This window comes from Solea solea, chromosome 19 (genome assembly GCF_958295425.1).
Source record: "Solea solea chromosome 19, fSolSol10.1, whole genome shotgun sequence".
NCBI lineage: Eukaryota > Metazoa > Chordata > Actinopteri > Pleuronectiformes > Soleidae > Solea > Solea solea.
Window position 1 is genome coordinate 21,429,953 of NC_081152.1, and position 26,110 is coordinate 21,456,062.

The following is a 26,110-nucleotide window of genomic DNA, read 5'->3' on the forward strand; positions in this document are numbered from 1 at the left end:
CAGTGTCCCAACACTCATAAATATTTAACCAGTTAAGAGCTGAGATGGATGGAGGGAAGGATGATTTGCCTCAGGGGGAGGGAGGGAGGGAGGGACGGAGGGATGATGGGGAGGGGAAGGCTCGGAGGAGGGGGGAGGGGAAGGGAATTCCTGTGGACAGGACGGGGAGCGGTTAAAGGACGGACGACGAAAGTGGAGGAGAAAGACGACGTCAGGTGCTGTTGTTCCACGACTTGACGTCGCAGACTCTGAAACGATGTTTCCTGAGGTCGTCAGACACACACGGGCGACTTTGAGTTCATCATAGTTCTCAGAGCAGCGAAGCGCGGACGCATTGACATTAAGACAAACGTGTTCACATCAATAACCGACAAGGTTTCTTTGCGTCGCTGTAGCTGTAAAGTGTCTTTTAGTGATTCTTACTCACGCGTTCACACCAAACATTAAGTGATTTCTTTTGCAGTAAAGTTTCCTCATTTACTTCATGCCCCGCCCCCTCTCTCTCTTCGCTAAGATCGAAGATTTTATTTTATTTTTTCTTTCAATAATCTCAGCGCTGAAAAGCTTTCATGGAAGTTCGTCTTTGTTCTTTTTTTGCTCAAGTTCAAATATTTCAAGTCTAAACGACTTTAGCAAACGATGCTAAGTCTGTTTTCTCTGGAGTTGTTTTGTTGTGTTTCCTCATTGTGTGCTGACACTGTTAAACACATACATCTTTGTGCTCAGGTGATTAAGAACAAATCAAAACACTTCTTTTTTTATTTAGTTGTTTTATCGTAACGTGTTGACCTTCCCTCAAGCAAGACATGAATATGAATCCACACTGAGACGCAGTCGGAACAATGGTTTGTGTCTTTAAAGCAGTATGAAGTGTTGTAGGAGTAAAGAAAGAACGAGGGTGTGACACACAGATCACTCCCACTGAGGTCTGTGGGGGCGTCGACCTCGGGCTGAGGAGATACAAACACAAACACATCTATGCTAACCGTGTTTCCAGTTAGCGTGGGACAGACAGAGACACAAATCTCGTTTGGATGGATTATCACTCAATAAAAGGATGTGGAGCATTTCCCTCCCCCGAGGACCGAGCCTGCGCTAATCTGATCTAATCTGCTGCCGAGGAATAACGCAAAGTGTCAGGGCTTATTAGGGCTTTATACGCGGCTAACAGGTTTAGCATCTGTTAGCTGGGTTAGCCTCTGTTAGCCGTGCTGACCGAACACTGAGGTTAGGAGGCTTAAAGGGATAGATTAGAGCTGTTGTTTTTTGGAAAAATGTGGTTGGATGAAGTCCTGACAAATGACCTGCCACCAAGCTAACGAGGAAATACTGAGTCAATAAAATCTACGATCTATTAAGAACGTGTTCACGTCTTTATCTCACTGTGAGACACACTTTTCCAACAGAGAGTGAAGTTTGTAAACCACTCACTCTCCCACACCAAAGTCCATAGAGAAAATCAGTGATTTTAGCTGATGTGGACACAGGAACTGCTGGTCTTCTGGTGCCTCGTGTGGTCACTCTGTGGCACTGAGGTCAATCCAAACAAAGGATTTCAGTTAACAAATGAGTTTAGTGATGGAGGCAGCACTGGATCAGCAGCTCCTGTTTACTCATTAGTTTTCTTCATGGACTTTGTGGGAGAGTACAAAGTAACTGGCAACCCGTGGCCAAGTGGAAAGGGAACTTGGCTTGTAACCGGAAGGTCGCCCGTTCAAGTCCCCTTTAGGTACCCAAACCCCATTTCTCCCCGGGCGCTACTCAGTATGGCAGCCCACTGCTCCTAATTCTAGGATGGGTCAAACGCAGAGAAACAATTTCCCTAAGGGGATTAATAAAGTATAAATCTTAACCTGGACTTGTGTTAACAGCGGGAAAATGTTGTTTAATAGTTTAAAAAAGTGGTGAATACAGTTAAAACAGAAGAAGAAACTGTCTCTTTCTTCTTCTGTGGTGTAATGTTTGGTTGTTTTTGGTGTTGTTGCAGAGAGCCAGGTGCCGGACCAGCCCAGCTCCCTGCACGTCAGGCCGCTGCCCAACAGCATCATCATGTCCTGGACTCCGCCCCTCAGCCCCAGCATCCTGGTCCGTGGTTACATCATCGGCTACGGCGTGGGGAGTCCGTACGCGGAGACGGTCAGAGTGGACAGCAAGCAGAGATACTTCTCCATCGAAAACCTGGGTGAGGTTTCATTTGTGTCTTTATTACAGAGATGGTGTTTAGCTTAGCTTAGCACTGAGAAAGCTACGCCTGTAAACCACTCACTCTCCCACACCAAAGTCCATACAGAAAATCAATGATTTGAGCTCACGGGGACACAGGAGCGGCTGCTCCTCTGCTGCCTCGTGTGGTCACTTTGTGTCACTGATGTTAATCTGAACAAAAACATTTTAAAAGCCAAAGTGACAAAATAAGAACTTAGTGATGGAGGCAGCAGTGTGTGTGTGTGTGTGTGTGATGTTAAAATCACTGATTTTCTCTCTGGGGTTTGGTGTAGTGTTGAAAAACAGACTTTAACAAAACTCACAAAATAAAATCAACGTCATTTTAATTTTAAAGTCTGCAATATCTAAAGAACATGTTCACGTCTTTATCTCAACAGGAAACTGAAGTTTGTAAAACACTCACTCTCACACACCAAACCTCATTCAGAAAGTTCAAATGTCTTATTTTTGTGATTTAGGCATTTCCAGTATTTTGTTCAGATCAGTGACACAAAGTGACCACACGAGGCTTAATTCACTGTTTTTCTCTATGAGGTTTGGTGTGGGAGAGTGAGTGGTTTACAAACGTCAGTTTCTTTGTGCCAGGTTACAATAATCTCTGGTAACATCTTTGGGATTATTCTGCTGCTTTTTATTTTTTTCTTCTTTTTAAAGAAACATAACGTTTCATAAAATCTGCCTAAATCCCTTGAAGTCACCCAGCCAAAAACTAAAAAAAATTAAAATTACCCAGCATTCCCCTGCAGACAAAGTGCCAATATTGACGCACCTCTCCCGTTTCATTCATTCATTATGATGATTGAAATACTCATTTAATTACAATCAATAATTTAAAATAATTGAATAAGAAAGCAGCTTGAGGTGGAACAGAGCGAGAACAGCAGCTCCTGCGGCAGCACACACACATTTACATGCCAAACAAGACAAGAACTAATTGGGTGAATTATTTTATTGTTTTTTAATGCTGGGATGAAAACTCCTGACTGGGGTTTCATGATAGAGGAATAATGAAGAACCGGAATCCAGTCACCGTGTTGCCTGCTCTCACGGGAGCATCATTCATTCATGTGTTCACGCGTCTGGGGAGCCAAGAGCCGCGTGTTTGTTTTAACTGATGCTCGTGTTTTTTACGCCACGCACACACACACACGCACGCACGCACGCACGCACGCACGCACGCACGCACGCACGCACGCACACACACACACACACACACACACACACACACACACACACACACACACACACACACACACACACACACACACACATTAAAAATTTACTTAACTTTAAGTTCAATAGACAGATAGATAGATAGATAGATAGACAGATAGATAGATAGATAGATAGATAGATAGATAGATAGATAGATAGATAGATAGATAGATAGATATCAACCATGATGTCTTTCACGCACAGGGTACTGGTCTTAACCACTGAGCCACTCCACCAAAACCCACTATATACTGTACTTGTATGTATATGTATGTATAATGTAAATCTGAATTAATAATGTAAATAAACTGTATAAACGATTATAATATAATATAAAATAACATAATATAATATAATATAATATAATATAATATAATATAATATAATATAAAATAACATAATATAATATAGTACAGCTAACATCAGAGTACAGAGTGATGATTATCAACTACTACTTATCATGTTTTCACTGTTGCATCTTTACATAATAAAACACAATTCTGTGATTCCTAATGTCGATTATAAACTTTTCTGTGTGTGTGTGTGTGTGTGTGTGTGTGTGTGTGTGTGTGTGTGTGTGTGTGTGTGTCCTCAGAGCCAAGTTCACACTATGTGATTTCCCTGAAGGCGTTCAATAACGCCGGCGAGGGAGTTCCACTGTACGAGAGCGCTGTCACTCGATCCCTGACGGGTAAGATCTCACACACACAGACACACACAGACACACACAGACACACACAGACACACACACACACGCACGCACACACACACAGACACGCACAGACACAGATAAGTCACTGATAGCAGTCACAACAGTGTGTGTTTACACTCAGCTGTGACATGTGGAGGAGATAATATCATGTTTCATATCAGTCTGTGTGTGTGGAATATTCTGGGACTGTTGATGTTACCATGGTTACAGTGATAGTAGAACTTTAGGTTATTAACATAACCCCGGTTCCCTGAGTAATATGAGTGAGATGTCTCACTATGGGATGCACAATCTCATTACGCCAACCCTGATTGGCTGGTGAACGTGTCCGTCCCACCTACCATAAACCTAACCTAACCTAAAGTTCTCTTTCATAATATATTCGTTTGATGTCTCACTATGGGATGTGGTAGCTCCCGTATTGCCAGACAAGCTTATCAAGCAACAAGCTTATCAAGCGTCCACCAACCCACAGGGAAAAGTACTCTGCTCCTATGAGGACAGTAACACCGCGCGTGCCAGGAGCGGAGCGGAAACGTCCAGCATATAGAAACGAACAAAAGTGAGAGGCGAGGGCCAACTCGCCGCAGCACATATGTCCTGAACAGAAACCCCGCAGAATAAGGGCCAGGATGCGGCCAAGCCCACAGGTGGCTGCAAACCCTGACTCGAATATGCCAAAGCAATCGCCTCCATCACCCAGTGGGACAGGCGCTGCTTCGTGACAGGTCTCCCCTTATGAGGATTAGCTCAGGAGACGAACAGCTGATCGTTCCTCCTGAAACCCCTCGTCCTATCGATGTAAGTGCGCAAAGCACGGACAGGACACACCACCGACCCTCACTGTGACCGCTGCCCACCCGGTGAGGTGGTCAAGGCCATAAGGTCAATAAGAGAACATGAGCCCACCACCTTAGGCACAAAGGCCGGGTTTGGCTTCAAGATCATCGTCACATCACCCGGGAAGAGCTGAGCACATGACGGATGCACTGAAAGCACATGAATGTCACCAACTGGTTTAGCTGAAGCCAGAGCCAGTAACAACATTGCCTTGAGAGACACGTGTTTCAAGTCTGGCCCCTCCAGTGGCTCAAACGGGGGGGGCTTTAAGAACCAAACTGAGAACTGAGAACTGAGACACTGAGATACTGAGACACTGAGACGCTAAGACACTGAGACACAGAGACACTGAGCTGCAGAGACACTGAGCTGCAGAGATGCAGAGACACTGAGCTGCAGAGACGCAGAGACACAGAGACACTGATCTGCAGAGACACTGAGCTGCAGAGATGCTGAGACACTGAGACACTGAGCTGCAGAGACACAGAGACACTGAGCTGCAGAGACGGTGAGACACTGAGCTGCAGAGACGCAGAGACACAGAGACACTGATCTGCAGAGACACTGAGCTGCAGAGATGCTGAGACACTGAGACACTGAGCTGCAGAGACACAGAGACACTGAGCTGCAGAGACACTGAGCTGCAGAGACGGTGAGACACTGAGCTGCAGAGACACTGAGATACTGAGACACAGAGACACTGAGCTGCAGAGACGCAGAGACACTGAGATTCTGAGACTCTGAGACACTGAGACACTGAGACACTGAGACACTGAGCTGCAGAGACTCTGAGACTCTGAGACTCTGAGACACTGAGACACTGAGACACTGAGCTGCAGAGACTCTGAGACTCTGAGACACTGAGACACAGAGACACTGAGCTGCAGAGACTCTGAGACACTGAGGCACTGAGGCCCTGAGACACTGAGATACTAAGACACAACCCACTGTTGGACTTTAATCAGCAGAGAGATGAGCTGCGACAGCATGGACAGGGAAGGAAGGAAGGAAGGAAGGAAGGAAGGAAGGAAGTGTTCCATATTCAGACTGTGCCATGATAACAGCTGCACAGATGTTTTAACCCTAACCCAAGATTCATAGACACATTGGGAATTAAATAGAAATATAAAATCACATCAGGAATTCTGTAAAAATATAGAGACTCACACACACACACACACACACAGACACACAGACACACACATACACACAGACACACAGACACACACATACACACAGACAGACACACACACAGACAGACACAGACGCACACACACATACACACAGACACACACACACACACACACACAGACACACACACAGACAGACACAGACGCACACACACAGACACAGACACACACATACACACAGACAGACACACACACAGACAGACACAGACGCACACACACAGACACAGACGCACACACACAGACACACACACACACACACGCACAGACACACACACACAGACACACACATACACACAGACACACACATACACACAGACAGACACACACACAGACAGACACAGACGCACACACACATACACACAGACAGACACACACACACACACACACACACAGACACACACACAGACAGACACAGACGCACACACACAGACACACACGCACACACACGCACAGACAGACACACACACACACACGCACACACACACACACACACACACACAGACACACACACACACAGACACACACACACAGACACACACACACACACAGACACACACACACACAGACGTCTGTGGCTCTGCAGACAAACGACACATGAGTAATTGTAGCGACTCAAAGACACATCAGGGATTTCAGGGAACTTCTCAAACACATCTGGAGTTGCCGTGGAAACAGTGAGTCTGACAGTGACGTGGTGACGTGACACAGCTCAGATCAGGTCTCAAACTCTCCGGACTCTCTGGATCCACGTCCCGCTTTCAGACGACAGGCTGCTGAGGAGCAGTTTTCTCAGGATCTCCGTTAACAGACCGACTCATTCTCACCTCCACAGTGCTGGGGGAGGGGGTTAGAAGAAGGGTAAAGGGAGCAGAGGGAGGAGAGAAGGACAAAGGTAAGACAGAGGGGAAGAAGAGGAGGAGGAGGCGTGGCCTGCATCCTCATCAGTATTCTGGCCTGAGTGGAGCTTAATTGTGATGCTGGACGAGCAGTTTACCCACGACAGCTCTGCTGCAGCCCCACAGCTCCACCCACAGCTCCATCAATCTGCGTGTGTGTGTGTGCGTGTGTGAGTGTGTGAGTGTGTGTGTGTGAATGCGTGTGTGTGTGTGTGTGTGTGTGCGTCTGTGTGTGTGTGCGCGTGAGTGTGTGTGCTCTCTTCTGTCACGTTGATTCTCTTCAGTTTTACGCGGCTCTATCACTCGCCGTCACATGAACTCAAGAGGCACACGTCTGTCTGTCTGTCTGTCTGTCTGTCTGCGTGAAGACGCTGTGACTCAAACATGAGCAGTCGCACACGTTCAGATTAAATGAACTCCAGCCTGTCGATGAAGAAGAGTCAGAGACGACAACACAGTGAAAATGTCTATAAATCTGTCCGTTTGTCCGTCTCACAGCCACTGATAGTTACACGTTTATTTCAATCCAGTGTGTTGCTTGTTGTTGTTAGTGTTAGTCACTGTAAGTGTTAGTCAGTGTTAGTCGGTGTTAGTGTTAGTCAGTGTTAGTTAGTGTTAGTGTTAGTCAGTGATAGTTAGTGTTAGTCAGTGTTAGTTAGTGTTAGTCAGTGTTAGTTAGTGTTAGTGTTAGTCAGTGATAGTTAGTGTTAGTCAGTGTTAGTCAGTGTTAGTCGGTGTTAGTTAGTGTTAGTTAGTGTTAGTGTTAGTCAGTGATAGTTAGTGTTAGTCAGTGTTAGTTAGTGTTAGTCAGTGTTAGTTAGTGTTAGTGTTAGTCAGTGATAGTTAGTGTTAGTCAGTGTTAGTTAGTGTTAGTTAGTGTTAGTCAGTGTTAGTTAGTGTTAGTCAGTGATAGTTAGTGTTAGTCAGTGTTAGTTAGTGTTAGTTAGTGTTAGTCAGTGTTAGTTAGTGTTAGCCTGTGTTAGTCAGTGTTAGTTAGTGTTTGTTAGTCAGTGTTAGTTAGTGTTAGTTGGTGTTAGTTAGTGTTAGTCAGTGTTAGTTAGTGTTAGTTGGTGTTAGTTAGTGTTAGTCAGTGATAGTTAGTGTTAGTTAGTGTTAGTCAGTGTTAGTCAGTGTTAGTGTTAGTTAGTGTTTGTTAGTCAGTGTTAGTCAGTGTAAGTTAGTGTTAGTCAGTGTTAGTCAGTGTTAGTTAGTGTTTGTTAGTCAGTGTTAATTAGTGGATGAAGAAAGTGAAGCAGGAACTTTCTCAACAGTTTTACTGAAAAACAAAAAACAAAGAAAGCACTCTGTTTTGTTTTGATTGTCAGGGAAGAGGTACTTTTGTTAACGCAACACTTTCTTTTTTATAATTAAAAGTAAAGTATAATTAAGTAAAAACTCTGCCTGTTGTAGACGACACCTCAGTGGTTTGTGAGTGCGCTCGTCGTACCCTTCATAGTCCAGTTGGTGGCGCACTCTTGTTTTGTTCAAAGTCAAAGAAAACCATTAACATGATCCTTTAGTTTGTAGAGATTTTACTCAGGTGTGAACAACTGTCACATACAAGGACGGACAATAAAGTGAACGGATTTTATCATATTAGATATTAGCTCGAGGATGCTACATCATTTGAGGATGAAAGTATGGATGAGCTTTTCTTCTTCCTCTCCTCAGGTCACCACCTTGTCTTACTTCCTCTGACGATGTAAATGAACTGTTAACTGATAGATTTCAGCAAACCACACGTCTGTGTCACTCACTCTTGTGTAGTTTCCTGTCAGTAGATCAGAAGATACAGAGCTGGAATCAACAGAGTAGTTTTCCACTGTCTTTATCTCTGCTGATCCCAGCTCTCTGTCAGCATAATATCTGTGTTCTGCTGCCTTCATGTGCTCTTCACTCTCAAGTCACCTGCCGTGAGGCGTTCAGGTGCTGCCCGTCACAGCCCTGTTGTTTATCTCCTTTCACATGAAAAGTAAACATAAGTCCATCGATCATGGTTAGTGTTATTGTTTTTCTTTTCTTTTTTTTATGATGATTGTTATTTTGTTTTTGTGAAAGCGCCTGAAGGCAGCGTCTCAGTGCGTCTCAGTGCGTCTCAGCGTCTCAGCGTCTCAGTGCGTCTCAGTGCGTCTCAGCGTCTCAGTGCGTCTCAGTGCGTCTCAGTGCGTCTCAGCGTCTCAGTGCCTCTCAGTGCGTCTGGAGCCACAGATCCACAGATCCACAGACGCATGGATGAACATGACGGTTGAAAACAGAAACATCACATCAGATGAAAAGCTTAAAGTCTGGTCTGGAGAATGAAACGGACACAGAAGTGTCTCACACTGCGCTCTCTTCAGTAGCCATGAGGGGGCGACTCCACCGCTGCTTACGTAAATATGTGAGAATGCGTCACTGCTTCAATCTAAATTGTTTAGTTTTAGGAACATGGAGCGATACCACTAAAGTATTGAAGTACGATGCCTTGCCCAAAGGTCTGACGCTTGATAAGCAGCTCAGAGACGCTGGATGCTCAGCCTGACATTCAAATCCTCTATTGTTGGCTTTAAACAGGTGGATCTGTGGCTCCACTTCCTGTTTAGAGTGACTGCTCTTGTCTCTCACTGTCTTCTTACCCTTTGCCTCCTTTCCTTCTCTCCTTTCTCTCTGTTTTTCACCTCCTCGTCCATTCCCTCCTCTCAAACAAACACGTGTCATCTCATGTGTTCTGTATGTTTCTGTCCTGTTGTACAAACCTTTATCCATCCAAATATCGGCTCGTGTCACCGACGTGTCCGCATCTAAACCTTCATCATCACACATTCATCACATTGTACGGTTTCATTAATTATTCCCAAACACACTGGTTGCCATGGTAACCCCTTCAACAAACACCCAGACCCCATAGACCCATCTGAGGACGACCTGTTCCACCTCTTTGATAAATACCCCACTCCCATGCCAGACACCAGCACTCCCATGATCCCTCCAGTCGGGGTCCAAGCCGTGGCTTTGTCCTCCGACTCGGTCCGCGTCTCCTGGGCGGACAACTCCATGACCAAGAACCAGAAGGCGTCTGAGGTCCGGTACTACTCTGTCAAGTGGAAGACGAGCTACTCCACCAGTGGAAAATACAAGGTGAGCAGTTCTAACTGTGGCTGATGATGATGATGATGATGATGATGTAAACATGAGCATAGATCAGCAGTTATTGCACTTGATGATGTAACAGTCACCACAACAAGCATTGGATCGCAGAGTCGTGATAATGTTGACAGTTGGTTTAACGCTGAAAACACATTAGTATGTACAGTATAATGTGAATGTCCTACAGTGGGAATTCCATTAGAGCACATCCTTCAGGTCTTGGCTAAGAATCGAGACTTGCCTTGGACTCATTGGACTTGACCTTGGACCTACCTGCCTCGTCTCGTCGGTCTTGGCTGGTCTTGAAACAAAAGCAGCACTTACAAATTGTAAATTGTTCAAATGTGCACTTGTCTGTGCTCCCCGAGTGTTTGTCTGGTCTTCTCCCTGAGCTCCGCAGCCAGGATGACCTCCAAAGATCATAAAGTGGTGTCACGTCCCGTTGTAAATTTGATAATCACATCAAAACATCAGCCTCTGTGGGTTTGAGAAGGTCGCTTCCATGTCTGGACTGAGTAAATCCTGATTGCCTCACTGTGGGAGGAGAGCGGGGCCATTTGGCAGATCCTGAGTGTCTCTGAAAAGGTCCGTTCAAACGCTTCTCCCTCACCACAATGAAACTATAATGAGTCTGCACTCAAAGGTTATGAAAACAAGATAAAGTCCTTCAAAAACCCTCCATTTGAGGGAGGAAAAAAATTCCAATATAATCTCAACTCGGCTTCAAAAACACTTGAAATAGGAAATCCATGGAGGGACAGAGTCTTAATAAAGCACAGATGGAGGCTGTCACACACACACACACACACACACAGAAGAAGTCTTTTCTCTCTGTGCCACGAGGACGAGCTGGAGTTTGAGTTAATGCAGCACGGACAATTTATCCGTCTGTACGTGTGTGAGTGTGTTATTGTGTGTTTTTTACACCCTGCCCTTTGTGTGTGTGTGTCCAGTCTGCAGACACTACAGCGCTCAGCCACACCGTCACCGGCCTCAAGCCAAACATCATGTATGAGTTTGCCGTCATGGTAACCAAAGGCCGCAAGTCCAGCACGTGGAGTATGACGGCACACGCCACGACGTATGAAGCAGGTGTGTATCTCGTAGACCCAGTCCAGGTCTGGTCTCATCATCGGGTCCCAAGTGTGAACACACACAAATGAGAGCGAGTTCCTTTACATGTTTGTGTGTGTGTGTGTGTGGGGGAGAGTGAGTGGTTTACAGACTTCAGTTTCCTGTTGGAAACGTCTGTCTCACAGTGAGATAAAGACGTGAACATGTTATTATTACACCGTAGATTTTATTAGCTGGGTCTTTTGTGAACTGGCAGAATTCAGTTCCTCATGTGATGACAGTGATAGACAGTATTTTTAAAGTACAACCACTGTACCAAAAACCCGCCTCTAAAGACCTTTCAGTTAACCTTTGATTGTCTTAAATCACTGAACGTATGTATGGTCTTTGGTGTGGTTGAAAAAAATCGATGTACAAACTTCAGTTTAGGAGATGTGCTTCTCTATGTGGACCTTGAAAGCTAAAGGTAAGACTGATTTTGTGTATACTTACTCACTTACCTGCTACTTTTCTTCCAAAAGCATATTTACTTTCACTGACATCCAAAACTCCAAGGGCAAAAAACATGTAAAATCTGTAAACAGTGTGGTCGCCAAACATTTCAGTTCAGGTGTCGTCGTGCAACTCCAATTTCCTTCTCTGCAGCGACACGCGAGCCTTCTGCAGCGGTGAAACACGACCGCGGACAGAAATCAAAATGTCAAGGTTTCCCTTTCAGGATGTTTACAATCATGTTTGGCGGATTTGTCATCCAATTAAGTCTGGACAGTGTTACCGGCGCCGGCTCCCCGGGGCCCGCTGGAATACATTGACATTCATGGCGAGCAGACGGACGGAGCGCGCTCAGCCCCTGCAGTGATCCACCGGTCGTGGACACGCAGCAGCACAGTGGAAACAGTCTTTTCAGCAGCTCATCACACCCTCAGCCTCACAATTAGAAACAATCACCCGCTGAGTCCAAAACACAGCAGTTTATTTTCTGTGTTTGTATTTACTCCTGCATCAGAGGCACAGTCTGAGAAATCCTGGTTTTGGCCCATTTAACATCCATTTATTTATAAAGTAAAATAGCCCATAGCGCTCTGGTAGCTTACGTCGCACAACCAAGCCTAAAATGAAAATAACAATAAATGAAATAATAATGACCGGAGTCACCTTATCTCTCGCTCCATCTTAATCTGATTTTACTAAACCAGTGTGTCAAGTATATTTTGGGTGATGAAAAATGAAGAGCCACTGTACTAGACATAAATGTTAGACAACTCGTCTCTTCTCCAGCTGTTTTCATTTTAAAAGTGAAGATTGTGCTTAGATGTTGCGTCAGAGACAGGCTAACAGGCTAACAGACTAACATAATTACCGAATCAATGCTACTAATCTAAGAATATGGAGCGATGGGAACACGAGCAACAGATTTCCGTAACTCTTTGTAAATCACGGACTCAGACCAGATTTACCAAGAGCTAGCGTCTGCACAGCAACGTCACGACGTGGCGGACGTTTCACCGCCGCTCCTTTTCATTTTTGCCACATCTTTGCCCGCCAACATGGCGGTTCATTGAAACCCAATCAGTGATGTTTGGAGATCTATTGAATCGTAGCTGCAGGTTAGTACACAGGATATAATCCTCTGGTCTCGGCAGCACACGCACTGTCAGACAACTTCGATCTTTGTTCGCGAGTCCGTGACAACTGTCTTTAAACCCTCCCACAGTAACATACGACCAACCGCGATCGCTTCATGTTTCATGTGGAGCGTGCATTAGCTGCCTGACTTAAAACACAGCCGTGCTGAGGACTTTCCTGGACTTTGTGATTCCTTATCTTTTCCATTAGTTCCACCATCGGGACAAATTTTCCACTTATACCACATATGGTCGTCTCACGTGCTAATTGTGTTGCAGGAAATGTGCTTAAACGTAGACTTTGCCACTTAGAATTTGCTATTTACACAAACATAAAGGTCGATTTCAGTGAAACAGTGCAAATGATTTTGTCTGTTTTGATTAGCTGAGCGATTGTACTGTAAAATCCAAATAATTTAAGGTGGTTTTTTGGGGACAAGGTCCCACGTCAAATGGACGTCAAATTACCTTCAGCAAAGACATTAAAACTGTTATAAAAAACATAAAAAACAGTTCTAATGTCTGCCTGGGTAGTTTGTGTGTTTAATCCAAGCTGTGTTGTTCAATAAGAATTGTTATTATTGTTTTTTGATTTTTAATTAGAATGACTACACTTGTCAGCATGATGCAGATCAGACTGTAATTAAAATGTAATTGTGTTAGAGTTGAGTGGTGGAAGCACTGCGTCACTCAGCAGGTACGAGCCCAGCGTACGTTCCCACGATCTCTGTGCGAATTTATGACAAGTCCAGGTTGTCATCATGACTAACAGGCTCAGCTGGAACTTGTAATTTCCTCCAGCTCATAGTGTCAGTTTCAATAAGAGGTTTCATCGGCTTCACGTCGGGAGCGTGAGTTTTGAGGGTTGTCCCGGGGTGACATTTAAAAAAAAAAGAAAAAAGTTGTCATTAATCACGTCTGTAACCAGAACTCACATGAAGCCTTCACACACTGAGGTTCTGGACAGGCTGCTGCTTATTTTCCATCGTGACAGCTGAGGAGAAAAGCTCTGGTTGTGAAGGAGTGAAATCAGCAGGAAATGATATTCTGCGTGGGACGTCATTTTCCACTCCATCAGTCCAGCCCACAAACTACGAGACAGTCCTGCTTTTCTCTGCAGCCGTGTTTCCCAAACTTTCTACACAAGGACCCACTTTTTAACCATCAAGTCAAACTTTGTGCACTGATCAATCTGTAACTCCTAATATTATTTTGGATTGTTAATCGAATCATTTACAATGTGCTGTTTTTAGCATGTTATTTTTTATTCATGTACTCATCCATTTTGGCAAAAATGTCTTACAACTCGTGCGCTGCGTTCACACCAGCAACAACAACTTTACTTACAAAGTCAATTCACAGATGCACTTGTCGTCGGCTGGGCCACGCGGCGTGATAGACGCATTTGGACCCATAGATGCAGTCGGAGCGATAGACGCAGTTGGAACGATAGACGCAGTTGGAACGATAGACGCAGTCAGAGTGATAGACGCAGTTGGAACGATAGACGCAGTCAGAGTGATAGAAGCAGTTGGAACGATAGACGCAGTCGGAGCGATAGACGCAGTTGGAACGATAGACGCAGTCAGAGTGATAGACGCAGTCAGAGTGATAGAAGCAGTTGGAACGATAGACGCAGTCGGAGCGATAGACGCAGTCAGAGTGATAGAAGCAGTTGGAACGATAGACGCAGTCGGAGCGATAGACGCAGTTGGAACGATAGACGCAGTTGGAACGATAGACGCAGTCAGAGCGATAGACGCATCAGAGCGATAGACGCAGTCAGAGCGATAGACGCAGTCGGAACGATAGACGCAGTCAGAGTGATAGACGCAGTCAGAGTGATAGAAGCAGTTGGAACGATAGACGCAGTCGGAGCGATAGACGCAGTTGGAACGATAGACGCAGTCGGAGCGATAGACGCAGTTGGAACTATAGATGCAGTCAGAGTGATAGACGCAGTTGGAACGATAGACGCAGTCGGAGTGATAGACGCAGTTGGAACGATAGACGCAGTCGGAGCGATAGACGCAGTTGGAACTATAGATGCAGTCAGAGTGATAGACGCAGTTGGAACGATAGACGCAGTCAGAGTGATAGACGCAGTCGGAGCGATAGACGCAGTTGGAACGATAGACGCAGTCAGAGCGATAGACGCAGTTGGAACGATAGACGCAGTCAGAGTGATAGACGCAGTCGGAACGATAGACGCAGTTGGAACGATAGACGCAGTCAGAGCGATAGACGCAGTCAGAGCGATAGACGCAGTTGGAACGATAGACGCAGTTGGAACGATAGACGCAGTCAGAGTGATAGACGCAGTCAGAGTGATAGAAGCAGTTGGAACGATAGACGCAGTCGGAGCGATAGACGCAGTTGGAACGATAGACGCAGTCGGAGCGATAGACGCAGTTGGAACTATAGATGCAGTCAGAGTGATAGACGCAGTTGGAACGATAGACGCAGTCGGAGCGATAGACGCAGTTGGAACGATAGACGCAGTCAGAGTGATAGACGCAGTTGGAACGATAGACGCAGTCGGAGCGATAGACGCAGTTGGAACTATAGATGCAGTCAGAGTGATAGACGCAGTTGGAACGATAGACGCAGTCAGAGCGATAGACGCAGTCAGAGTGATAGACGCAGTTGGAACTATAGATGCAGTCAGAGTGATAGACGCAGTCAGAGTGATAGACGCAGTTGGAACTATAGATGCAGTCAGAGTGATAGACGCAGTTGGAACGATAGACGCAGTCGGAGCGATAGACGCAGTCGGAGCGATAGACGCAGTCGGAGCGATAGACGCAGTCGGAGGGGACTTTTATTGCACCGGTAATAAAAGTCCCCGGTAATTCACTTCAGTTGTGGCTTTTTTTATTTGCATCGTTGTTGTTCTTTTATTTGCAGCTGTGTTTCTTTTGTTTGCAGCGTTTCTTTTATTTGCAATGATATCGGCCACCGTAGTAAAGGGCCAGAGTTTTCTCAGTCTCCGCCCCAATTTGTCAAAAGCATTTTAGTTGAGGCAGAATGTCACACCGAGCTCAGAAAGCGAGAGCGTGACTGGCTGCTGAATTCATGCCATCATTTTGTCGTGTCGAAATATCACACATTTCTCTTGTGACGTCCTACAGATAAAAACCCAACAACATTTATGTCCAAAGTCGAGAGATCGCAAACAGTATAAGTCAAATTCTCAAAGTTGAACTACATGAGCTGTCAATCAAAGTATCAAAGGGGAGGTTCTCATGGTGTGTTTTTATTGCCGTTAAAAATGACCAGTCTCCGCCCCAATTTGTCAAAAGCGTCAAAGAATAGCATTACGATGTTCCTGAAACGCTGGTTCTGTGCGAGTAAAGCCGATCCGTTGCAAAACTTTGGTTTTGTTGTCGGAATTCTCTCCTCCTTGACTCGTTTCCACTCAGTTGTGGCTCAGAACAAGCTCCGCCCAGCAGGAACCTTCTCGCCGTCTCCCGATCAGCCGCTCCTCGCCTTGTTCTCAAATTCAAACGGAACAAATTCATAAAATTCCAGAAAGGGGCCTCAAACCACACGCGTCCTAAATCACAGTGAGGTTATTGTCGGCTCGGGGACTTCAGGTATAAAGACCTTCGCCCAAGGACCATTTTTTAGTTTTTTACCAGCTGTGATAAAACTCACAAGGAAGTCCCGGCAGTTTCTCGAGGGAAAAGAGAGAGAGAAGCAGAAACGAGTGTCTGTCCTCGACTCCATAAACAAAAGTCACCTGGGGAAGGATGCTGTTTATGCTAATGGTGGCGCGCTAACAGCCCGAGAGCACAGCAGCAGAAGCATAAACGTAAATTAGAGTGCGACGCTGTCGCCATGACTTATGAGCGCCTGACTGAAACAAGGCTGTAGAGTGAGTCATCACTGACACTGACGTACAAGTTTGAACTTTTCTCTTTACCCTCTTGTGGCCGTCAGGACACTCAGGACGCCTGGATTTATTTAGATTTTATGGCTGGAAAAAAATGTTCAATGTGAGTTCTTCTGCTGCTTTTTTCCAAGAAAGTTATTCAGCCGTTTAGGAATCACACAGTACTGTGAAGCTGACGTGACAAAAGTGCGACGCGCCAGTGATTCTCGTCTGTGATTGGACGCTTGTTACGCAGAGGTCCCGAGGTTCTACCGTAATGACAAGTATATGGGCGCGAGTGAAGTTCTGTTTCTCTGCTTTCTGGTATCCATCCATCCATCTTCTACCGCTTTATCCTGCACATGAGTGGAGAAAATTACTCAGCAAGTCCTTGAGTTTGCATTCAAACAAGGTTTATGAAACATTAAAGAGAACAATAAACATGACAAAAAGCAGGAAAGTTTTGCCGCCATTAAAATGAATAAAAAAGTAAAAATGTCATATTAGACAATTAACATTAAACAATACAAGATAAATGTTAAAACCAATAAGTCTGAGCGTTATCTACTATAAATATGTTTTATATGAATATTTTATTATAAGTCTTCACCATTTTATGTTTTTGTCATTTTGTGTAATTTTTTTGGGTAAAATGAAACAAATCAAACTCTCTTCTTCCCACCATTACAGCTCCTAGCTCCGCCCCCAAAGACTTGACGGTGATAAGTCGCGAGGGACGACCCCGCGCCATCTTAATCAGCTGGCAGCCACCGATGGAGGCCAACGGACGCATCACCGGTGAGTGAATGCGACGCTCGACCTCAGGGTGGTCCCGTTAGTTTCTGCTCCTTCATCCAAACACACACTGATGTCTTTTGTGTGTCAACTGCGATCTTGATGCCGGTCATTGAATGTTTTTGAAAATGTCCGTGAGTAGACATGGGTCATTGAATGTGCTCGAATTTAGCACGAGAAGGAAGATAAGTTGATATTGGAGTAAATGTCTCCTGCCCGCCGATGTGACATTCAAGCTTTCCATGGGTCCTTGAAATCCTTGAAGGTTTCGTGAATTTGGCCAAAACAAATTCAAGTCCCTGGAAACATGGGACATGGGTCATTGAAAGTGCTTAAATTTTGTGCACAGAAGACGTTTAATCGATATTTAGGTTAATGTATCCCGCCACTGATGTTCCATAGTTCCTTAAAATCCTTTTCAAGGCCCTTGAATGTTTTTGAAAATTGCCCCAAAATATGCAAGGAAAAATGTAAGTTGATATATAGGTAAATATTGTCTCCAGCTGTCGATATACCCTTTAAGGTTTCCACTGGTCCTTGAAATCCTTGAAAGTTTATGAATTTTGAAAAAAAAAAAAAATCACCCTAATTAGACATGGGAAATTGAAAGTGCTTGAATTTTGAACACGACGGTGTCTGATGTTGTGAGCCCTTGTCTGCCAACAGGTTACATCCTCTACTACACGCTGGATAAAAACATGCCCATCGACGACTGGGTGATGGAGCCGATCAGCATCGACCGACTGACGCACCAGGTCGTCGATCTGAACCTCGACACCGTTTACTACTTTCGGATTCAGGCCAAGAACGCCAAAGGAGTCGGCCCTCTGTCAGAGCCCGTCCACTTCAGGACCGCCAAAGGTCTGTCCCTCCGTTTTTGGTCAGTGTCAATTCCCTTTTCTTCTGCGCTTGACTCACACGCTGTTTTTGTCTTTTCTTTCAGTGGAACATCCCGACAAGATGGCAAATGATCAAGGTACGACGTTTTTCCTGCTCATCAACATTTTATCATTTATTTATCTGACCCTTCTGTTGTCATCAAAACATTTTTCAAGTCCAATGATTGTCACCTTTAAATCATCTCCAATAATCTATACTTTTACATCATCAGTGATTAATTTTGAACTTTCGGATCTCAGGTCGATTCAAAGGTCAAAAGCCTAACAGGCTACTTTATACAGGGTTCCCACGGGTCCTTGAAATCCATGAGTTTGTGAATTTCCATCCATCTATCCTATCTATTCTACTGCCTTAACCTCTACATTTGAAGAATACAATTTCAAGGCCCTTGAAAGTTTTTAAAAAAAATGGCCCTAAATGGACATGGGTCATTAAAAGTGCTTGAATTTTGAATAAGAAAAAAAAATTGTGGTAAATGTCTCCTGCCACCGATGTAACTTTCATGGTTTCCACAGGTCCTTGAAATCCTTGAAAGTTTGTAAAAACGAAAGGTCTTTGAAAGTCTTTGAAACTACATAGACATGGGTCAGGGTTAGGACAAACATGGAGACATCATCACTAGGACAGGTGTTGTGGACGCTGTCCACTGTCTCTCTCTGTCTCCACCATTGACGTGAGATTCCTGCAGAACAACGAGCGAGTAAAGTTAAAACATGAGAGAGAAAATGGCGACGTGAAACTTCTCTGTCTCACCAAAGACAAAAGACAAAGACTGACTTTGACCAAGATACTGAGGACAATCACTCATCCAGATGCAGAGCAAGTGGACGCTATCATGGACGAAGACAAGCTCTTTCAAGTTGTCCTCCCATCTTAAGCTGAGTCAGCACATTCTAGTCCTTGAGTTTGAGATAACTGATCCTGGAAAGTCCTCGAAAAGTCCTTGAATTTGAGAAAAGTGCTCCTAGAGAATCCCTGAAGAGTCCTTGAATTTGAGGGAACTGCTCCTGGAAAATACTTTGAATTTGAGAGAACTGATCCTGGAAAATCCCTGAAAAGTCTTAGAATTTGAAGGAACTGGTCCTGGTAAGTTCTTGAATTTGAGAGAACTGGTGCTGGGAAGTCCCTAAAAGGTCCTTGAATTTGAGAAATCTGGTCCTAGAAAATCCCTGAAAAGTCGGGTGGGACACTGTAGGTGGAGGAGGTCGGTGAGTTATGAGGGAGCCAGGTTATGGAGGGACTTGTAAGTGATGAGGAGAACCTTGTATTGTATGCGGTATGGAACAGGGAGCCAGTGGAGTTTTTTGAGGATGGGGGTGATGTGGTCACTGGAGCGGGTGTGGGTGAGCAGACGGGCAGCAGAGTTCTGGATATATTGTAGTTTTTGAAGGTGAGTGGAGGGGAGACCGTAGAGGAGGCTATTGCAGTAGTCGAGTCTGGAGGTAATGAAGGCGTGGATGAGGATTTCTGAAGTGGATTGTGAAAGGCAGGGATGGAGACGGGCGGAAGTGGAAAAATGATATTTTGGTAATATGGTTTATGTGGGGTTTGAATGAGAGGGTGGAGTCCAGGATAACGCAGAGATTGCGTACAGAGAGGGAGGGAGTGACTGAGTGGCCGTCGATGGTGAGGGAGATGTTCTGGGTCAATGGGAGGAGATGTTTGGGTCCGGTGAGGATGAGTTCTGTTTTGTTGCTGTTGAGTTTGAGGAAAATGTGGTCCATCCAGGTTTTAATGTCGGAGAGACAGTGTGTGATGGTGGAGAGAATGACTGGGGTGATGGATTTGGTGGATATGTACACCTGGGTGTCGTCGGCAGTGAAAATTAAGTCCATGATGACGGATGATATGACCAAGGTCGTGAGAATACAGCGAGGTCGGGCCGTATCGGCGACCCCCGGGAGCTAGCTCTGTTGGTAGTCACTGCAACACCACAGTGGATGACAGGCTAAGGTACAGTCAGATGGGGCAGGATCCGTGCAGAACCACCGCGAGGTAAGAACACTTTGCGGAAGCTGTTCAAAAATGTTCAAAAATGCAGACAGAAGTTTTTTCCCGAACGGAGAAGCGGCAGGCAACGCACACCAGCGTCCTCTCCCCTATGTGAGATGTGACCTGGTACCAGGTACTATGCTAGTGGAAACGCTACTTAAACCGTGCCGTGGCGAGGCGAGGCGAGTAGAGACGTATTATGGGATGCACCGTTGACTGCAAATGCAGCAGCCGGCCGTACCGTGCAGGGAAGTGATGACATGCTGTGTGTGTGTGTGTGTGTGTGTGTGTGTGAGACAGTTTAACGAGGCCAGGCTGACTTTGATCATCGTGGTTTCTGTCTTTTCAAACTGTAAGACAAAAAGAGTCCGTTTCATTCTTTTTAACAAAGCAGAATGTCACCACAGACGCTGCTGCTGCTGCTGCTGCTGCTGCTGCTGGTGAGAGGAGGAGAGACCGCGCTTTTAGTCTGAGCAAGAGGAAGAATTATGCATCATCTCTGCCTTTGTTAGTTGAATATGAGACGTGGAACTCTTTCCGATTTTGTTTCTGTTGGGGTTAAAAACTTCTCTCATCACCAAGAAGAAGTCTCTGACGACTTCTGGCCTCGGGGGAAAACATCACTGGCAGCAGAAACGAGAGGAAAAACTTTGATTTTAGACAAAAAAAACTATGTCAATAAACCCTTCGTCAGCTTAAGTCTGCGATGTTTTCAGAACGTGTTTCACGTCTTTATCTTTGCGAAAGTTTGTAAACCACTCACTCTCCCACACCAAAGCCCATAGAGAAAATCAGTGATTTTAGCTGGAGCTGCTGCTCTACTGCTGCCTCGTGTGGTCACTTTATGTCACTGAGGTGACTCTGAACAAAGGATTTCAAAAGCTGAATTTGGTAAACAATATATTTGAACTTAGTGATGGAGGCAGCACTGGATCAACAACTCCTGTGTGTGAGTGATGTTAAAATCACTGATTTTCTCTATGAGGTTTGGTGTGTGAGAGTGAGTGGTTTACAGACTTCACCTTCCTGTTGGAAACTAACAGTGAAATAGAGACATGAACAAGTTCTTAGGTCATCATAGTCTGCGTGTGTGTGTGTGTGTGTGTGTGCTAATGTGTTCTACATTCTTCTGTTTATCTCTCGTCCAGGTCGAGGAGGAGACCACACCTACTGGCCGTCAGACACCAACCTCATTGACAAGAGCAGCATCAACGGTAACACACACACACATGCATACCTACACACACGTGCACACGCATGCACACACACTCACTCACACACACACACACACACACACACACACTCACGCATACACACACACTCATGCAAACACATATATACACTAGCACTCACACACTCACTCACACACACACACACTCACGCATACACACACACATACACACAAGCACTCACTCACACACACACACTCACGCACACACACATATACACAAGCACTCACACACACACTCACGCACACACACACACACACACACACACACACACAAGCACTCACACACACACACACACATATACACAAGCACTCACACACTCACACACACACACACACAGTCACGCATACACACACTCACGCACACACACACATACACACAAGCACTCACACACTCACACACACACTCACGCATACACAGACACTCACTCACGCACACACACATACACACAAGCACTCACACAATCCCACACTCACACACTCAAGCACTCACACACTCACACACACACTCACTCACACACACACTCAAGCACTCACACACTCACACACTCACACAATCCCACACTCACACACTCAAGCACTCACACACTCACACACACACTCACTCACACACACACTCAAGCACTCACACACTCACACACTCACACACTCACACAATCACACACTCACACACTCAAGCACCCACACACTCACACACACACTCACTCACACACACACTCAAGCACACACACACACACAGAGCTGCATCACTCTGATTTACAGTCTGTTAGCGTCGCTTCCTGTTTGTCGCAGAAACGCCGCCGGCTGGAAAAATTAATTACATTCAGCTTCTCTGCCATCAATCAAGTGTTTTTACAAACTGTGGACAGTAATCATCTCACGGCAGAAACAGGATTAAACGGGTGCACACACACTCACGCGCACAAACACGCACACACAAACACACTTACTCACACACACACGCACACCTACACACACACACACAAACACACGCACACTCAGGTTGTGTTGGTTTTCAATCAGATTATAAAAACAAAGGTGTTCACAGATATTTGATGTAAAACAGTGGAAATCTGAGCCTCTTGTTTGAAAAATACACTTTTCGTTTGCAATGATCGGAATTTCATTTGCTCCGCCTCTTTTACATTTGCGCTCCCTGGGTGTTTGTTTGTGATTCTGACCATGGGCGGGGCTTAGGACACTGCCTGCTGATTGGAAGTAGACACAGGCTGTCTTTGAAATATTACATCTGTATCTATCTATCTATTTATCTATCTATCTATCTATCTATCTATCTATCTATCTATCTATCTATCTGTTGCTCTATCGCTCTATCATTCAATCTCTCATTCTATCTATTGATTTATCAATTGTTATATCGCTCTATCATTCTATCTATCTGTGCTAGCCAGCTAGCTAACTAGCATCTATATGCAAAAATACAAGATCTGTAATCAGCAACTCACTCAGCTCCCTTACCTCCTGATGGAAATGTGACAGCAAAACAAACTTTATTTAATTTAAAGGGCTTTCCAAATCCCCTCAAATACTCCTAATGATAGTAGTAGATATATTTACAGCATTCTGTTATGAATTAAAAAAGGATCCACAAAGACAGATTAATCCATGTCAAAGTGGGAGTGGTTTGAGAAAGATCCGACTTTATACAACATACTTCCCACAGTGTCAGAGACACTCAAACCGGTTCCACCTGAAGACAGTCATTGTGACTGTGGGCGGGTCCTTTGTTTGGTTTGGTTCACTAACTTTGGAGTTCACTAATGTGCAGACACGTGTCAAATCTGGACGCATTTTATAAAGACGATCTATAATCACATTTAATGTTTGTCTCTTTGAAAGAACCTCCCAAAAATATCTAATGTGACTCATCTGTGGGTCCCGACCCAGACTTTGGGGAATCGCTACTTTACATCCATCTCATCCACGTGAGGAAACTTTTTTTTTTTCAAGGGAGCGTCACTAAGAAGAGTTCACTCCATGTCACAGTGGTTCAGCCTGCTCCACACTGAGCTCACATTTCCTGGTTCCATCCCTGTCACACCTGCAGTTTGACAATTGGAGGAGGAGGAGCCAACAGGTGGAGAAGAGCCAGAGCTGACTGGTTCCGCCCACTGCTGCGTTACATGTTGTTGAGATCAGAGCTCAAACCATTTCAAATTCTGAGGAAGAGAAACTCAGATCGTTGTGACAGAGCGGTGAAATGGCAGGAGTTCAGCTGCAGAGAGAAACCTTCTCTTGTTCCATCTGTTTGGATCTTCTGAAGGTTCCGGTGACTCTAACCTGTGGACACAGCTTCTGTATGGACTGTATTAAAGACCACTGGGACTCAGAGGAGCAGAAGAGGATCTACAGCTGCCCTCAGTGTAGAGAGCTCTTCATGCCGAGGTCTGAACTGAAGAAAAACACCATGTTAGCAGATTTAGTGGAGGAGCTGAAGAAGACCGGACTCCAAGCTGCACCTGCTGATCACTGCTATGCTGGAGCTGACGATGTGGCCTGTGATGTCTGCACTGGCAGGAAACTGAAAGCTCTCAAGTCCTGTTTGGTTTGTTTGGCCTCTTACTGTGAGGAACATCTCCAGCCTCATCATCAATCACCTGCATTTAAGAAACACAAGCTGGTGGAGCCGTCCAAGAACCTCCAGGAGAACATTTGCCCTCGTCACGACGAGGTGATGAAGATGTTCTGCCGCACTGATCAGCAGTGTATCTGTTATCTCTGCTCTGTGGACCAACATAAAGACCACAACACGGTCACAGCTGCAGCAGTGAGGACGGAGAAGCAGAGAGAGCTGGATCTGAGTCGAGAAGAAGTCCAGCAGAGACTCCAGGACAGAGACAGAGACGTGAAGGTGCTTCAACAGGAGAGGAAGACTCTCAGTCTATCTGCTGGTAAAGCCATGAAGGACACAGACGAGGTCTTCACTGAGATGACGCGTCTCCTGCAGAAGAGAAGCTCTGACGTGAAGCAGCAGATCAGATCCAAGCTGGAAACTGAGGTGAGACGAGTCACAGATGCAGAGGAGAAGCTTCAGCAGGAGATCACTGAGCTGAAGAAGAGAGAAGCTGAACTGAAGCAGCTCTCACTCACACACGACCACAACCAGTTTCTCCTCAACTACTGCTCACTGTCAGGACTCAGTCCATCCACACACTCGTCCTCCATCAACGTCCGTCCTCTGAGACACTTTGAGGATGTGACAGCGGCTGTGGCAAAGTTCAGAGGTCAACTGCAGGACGTCCTGACCGAGACGTGGACAAACATCTCACTGGCTGTGACTCAAGTCGATGTTTTACTGACAGAACCAGAACTAAAGACCAGAGCTGAATCCTTCAGATATTCACAGGAAATCAAACTGGATCCAAACACAGTAAACACACGTCTGTTATTATCTGAGGGAAACAGAAAAGTGACATTAATGTATGAAGATCAGTCTTATCCTCATCACACAGACAGATTCACTGGTTGGTATCAGGTCCTGAGTAAAGAGAGTCTGACTGGACGTTGTTACTGGGAGGTGGAGTGGACGGGAGGAGTTCGTGTAGCAGTGACGTACAAGAACATCAGCAGATCAGGTTCAGATGAATGTGCATTTGGATACAATGATAAATCTTGGGCTTTAGATTGTTACCAAAACAGTTGTCAGTTTGTTCACAACAGTATCTGGACTGACGTCTCGGATGGTTTGTCCTCCAGAGTGGGAGTTTACCTGGACCACAGAGCAGGTCTTCTGTCCTTCTACAGAGTCTCTGACACCATGACTCTGCTCCACAGAGTCCAGACCACGTTCACTCAGCCTCTCTATGCTGGAGTTTATCTTTATCCTTCACCTGGAGACACAGCTGAGTTCTGTAAACTTGAATAAACTCGAGTTCTTTCAGAACTCCCATGGTGGGCGGAACCTTTGTTTGAACGTTGTTTTTGTGAACTCCCCCCCCCAAAAAAAAAACGTGTGTTGAACATGGAAGCGTTTGTGCTTTAACTTTGTTAAGTCACAGATCTATAATCACATTGAACATTTGAAAGAACTCATGTTGTTGTTGTTTTTCTGTATCGATGTAGAAGTCAGATTCTTTGATGTTTTGGTCACAGTGATCACGATGGTAATGAACAAGGAGGTGATTCAAACAAACAAACAAACATAATATCCAATGTTAATGATTGTATTATATATCACCAAGTTCTCATTGTCTTAATAAATCCGATGATTATTTTCTTTTATCCATGTTTGAGATTGAGGTGAAAAAAAGTGATTGTTTGATTTATTTTCCTAAATAAAAAACAAATATCAATGTTTGTTTCTGTCTTTGAGTATCAACAATAATAACTATGAAAATAATAAAATAATATTGGTCAATTATTTCATTATCATCACATATTTTAATTATTGTCAAAT

General features: G+C 44.9%; 2 protein-coding genes across 5 annotated transcripts in view; both read left to right on the forward strand.

The window, feature by feature from the left end:
* dcc (DCC netrin 1 receptor) overlaps positions 1 to 26,110 on the forward strand; it is a 201,775-nt gene that overhangs the window by 139,230 nt on the left and 36,435 nt on the right. For 2 of the 4 annotated variants that reach the window (XM_058617204.1, XM_058617205.1), the window contains exons 15-22: positions 1,988 to 2,182; positions 4,037 to 4,132; positions 9,958 to 10,196; positions 11,159 to 11,297; positions 17,469 to 17,576; positions 18,240 to 18,434; positions 18,517 to 18,549; positions 21,614 to 21,679. In XM_058617204.1, coding sequence (XP_058473187.1) covers positions 1,988 to 2,182; positions 4,037 to 4,132; positions 9,958 to 10,196; positions 11,159 to 11,297; positions 17,469 to 17,576; positions 18,240 to 18,434; positions 18,517 to 18,549; positions 21,614 to 21,679 — 1,071 coding nt within the window. The remainder of the gene's footprint in view (positions 1 to 1,987; positions 2,183 to 4,036; positions 4,133 to 9,957; positions 10,197 to 11,158; positions 11,298 to 17,468; positions 17,577 to 18,239; positions 18,435 to 18,516; positions 18,550 to 21,613; positions 21,680 to 26,110) is intronic. The other 2 variants (XM_058617206.1, XM_058617207.1) reach the window with 1 other exon arrangement.
* LOC131446156 (tripartite motif-containing protein 16-like) lies at positions 23,894 to 25,872 on the forward strand. The gene has a single exon (XM_058617210.1). It carries the CDS (start codon positions 23,915 to 23,917, stop codon positions 25,577 to 25,579), a length of 1,665 nt encoding a protein of 554 aa, XP_058473193.1. The 5' UTR covers positions 23,894 to 23,914; the 3' UTR covers positions 25,580 to 25,872.

Coding starts and splice junctions, on each gene's coding strand:
- LOC131446156 (XM_058617210.1), top strand. CDS start 23,915: ATGGCAGGAGTTCAGCTGCAGAGAGAAACCTTCTCTTGTTCCATCTGT.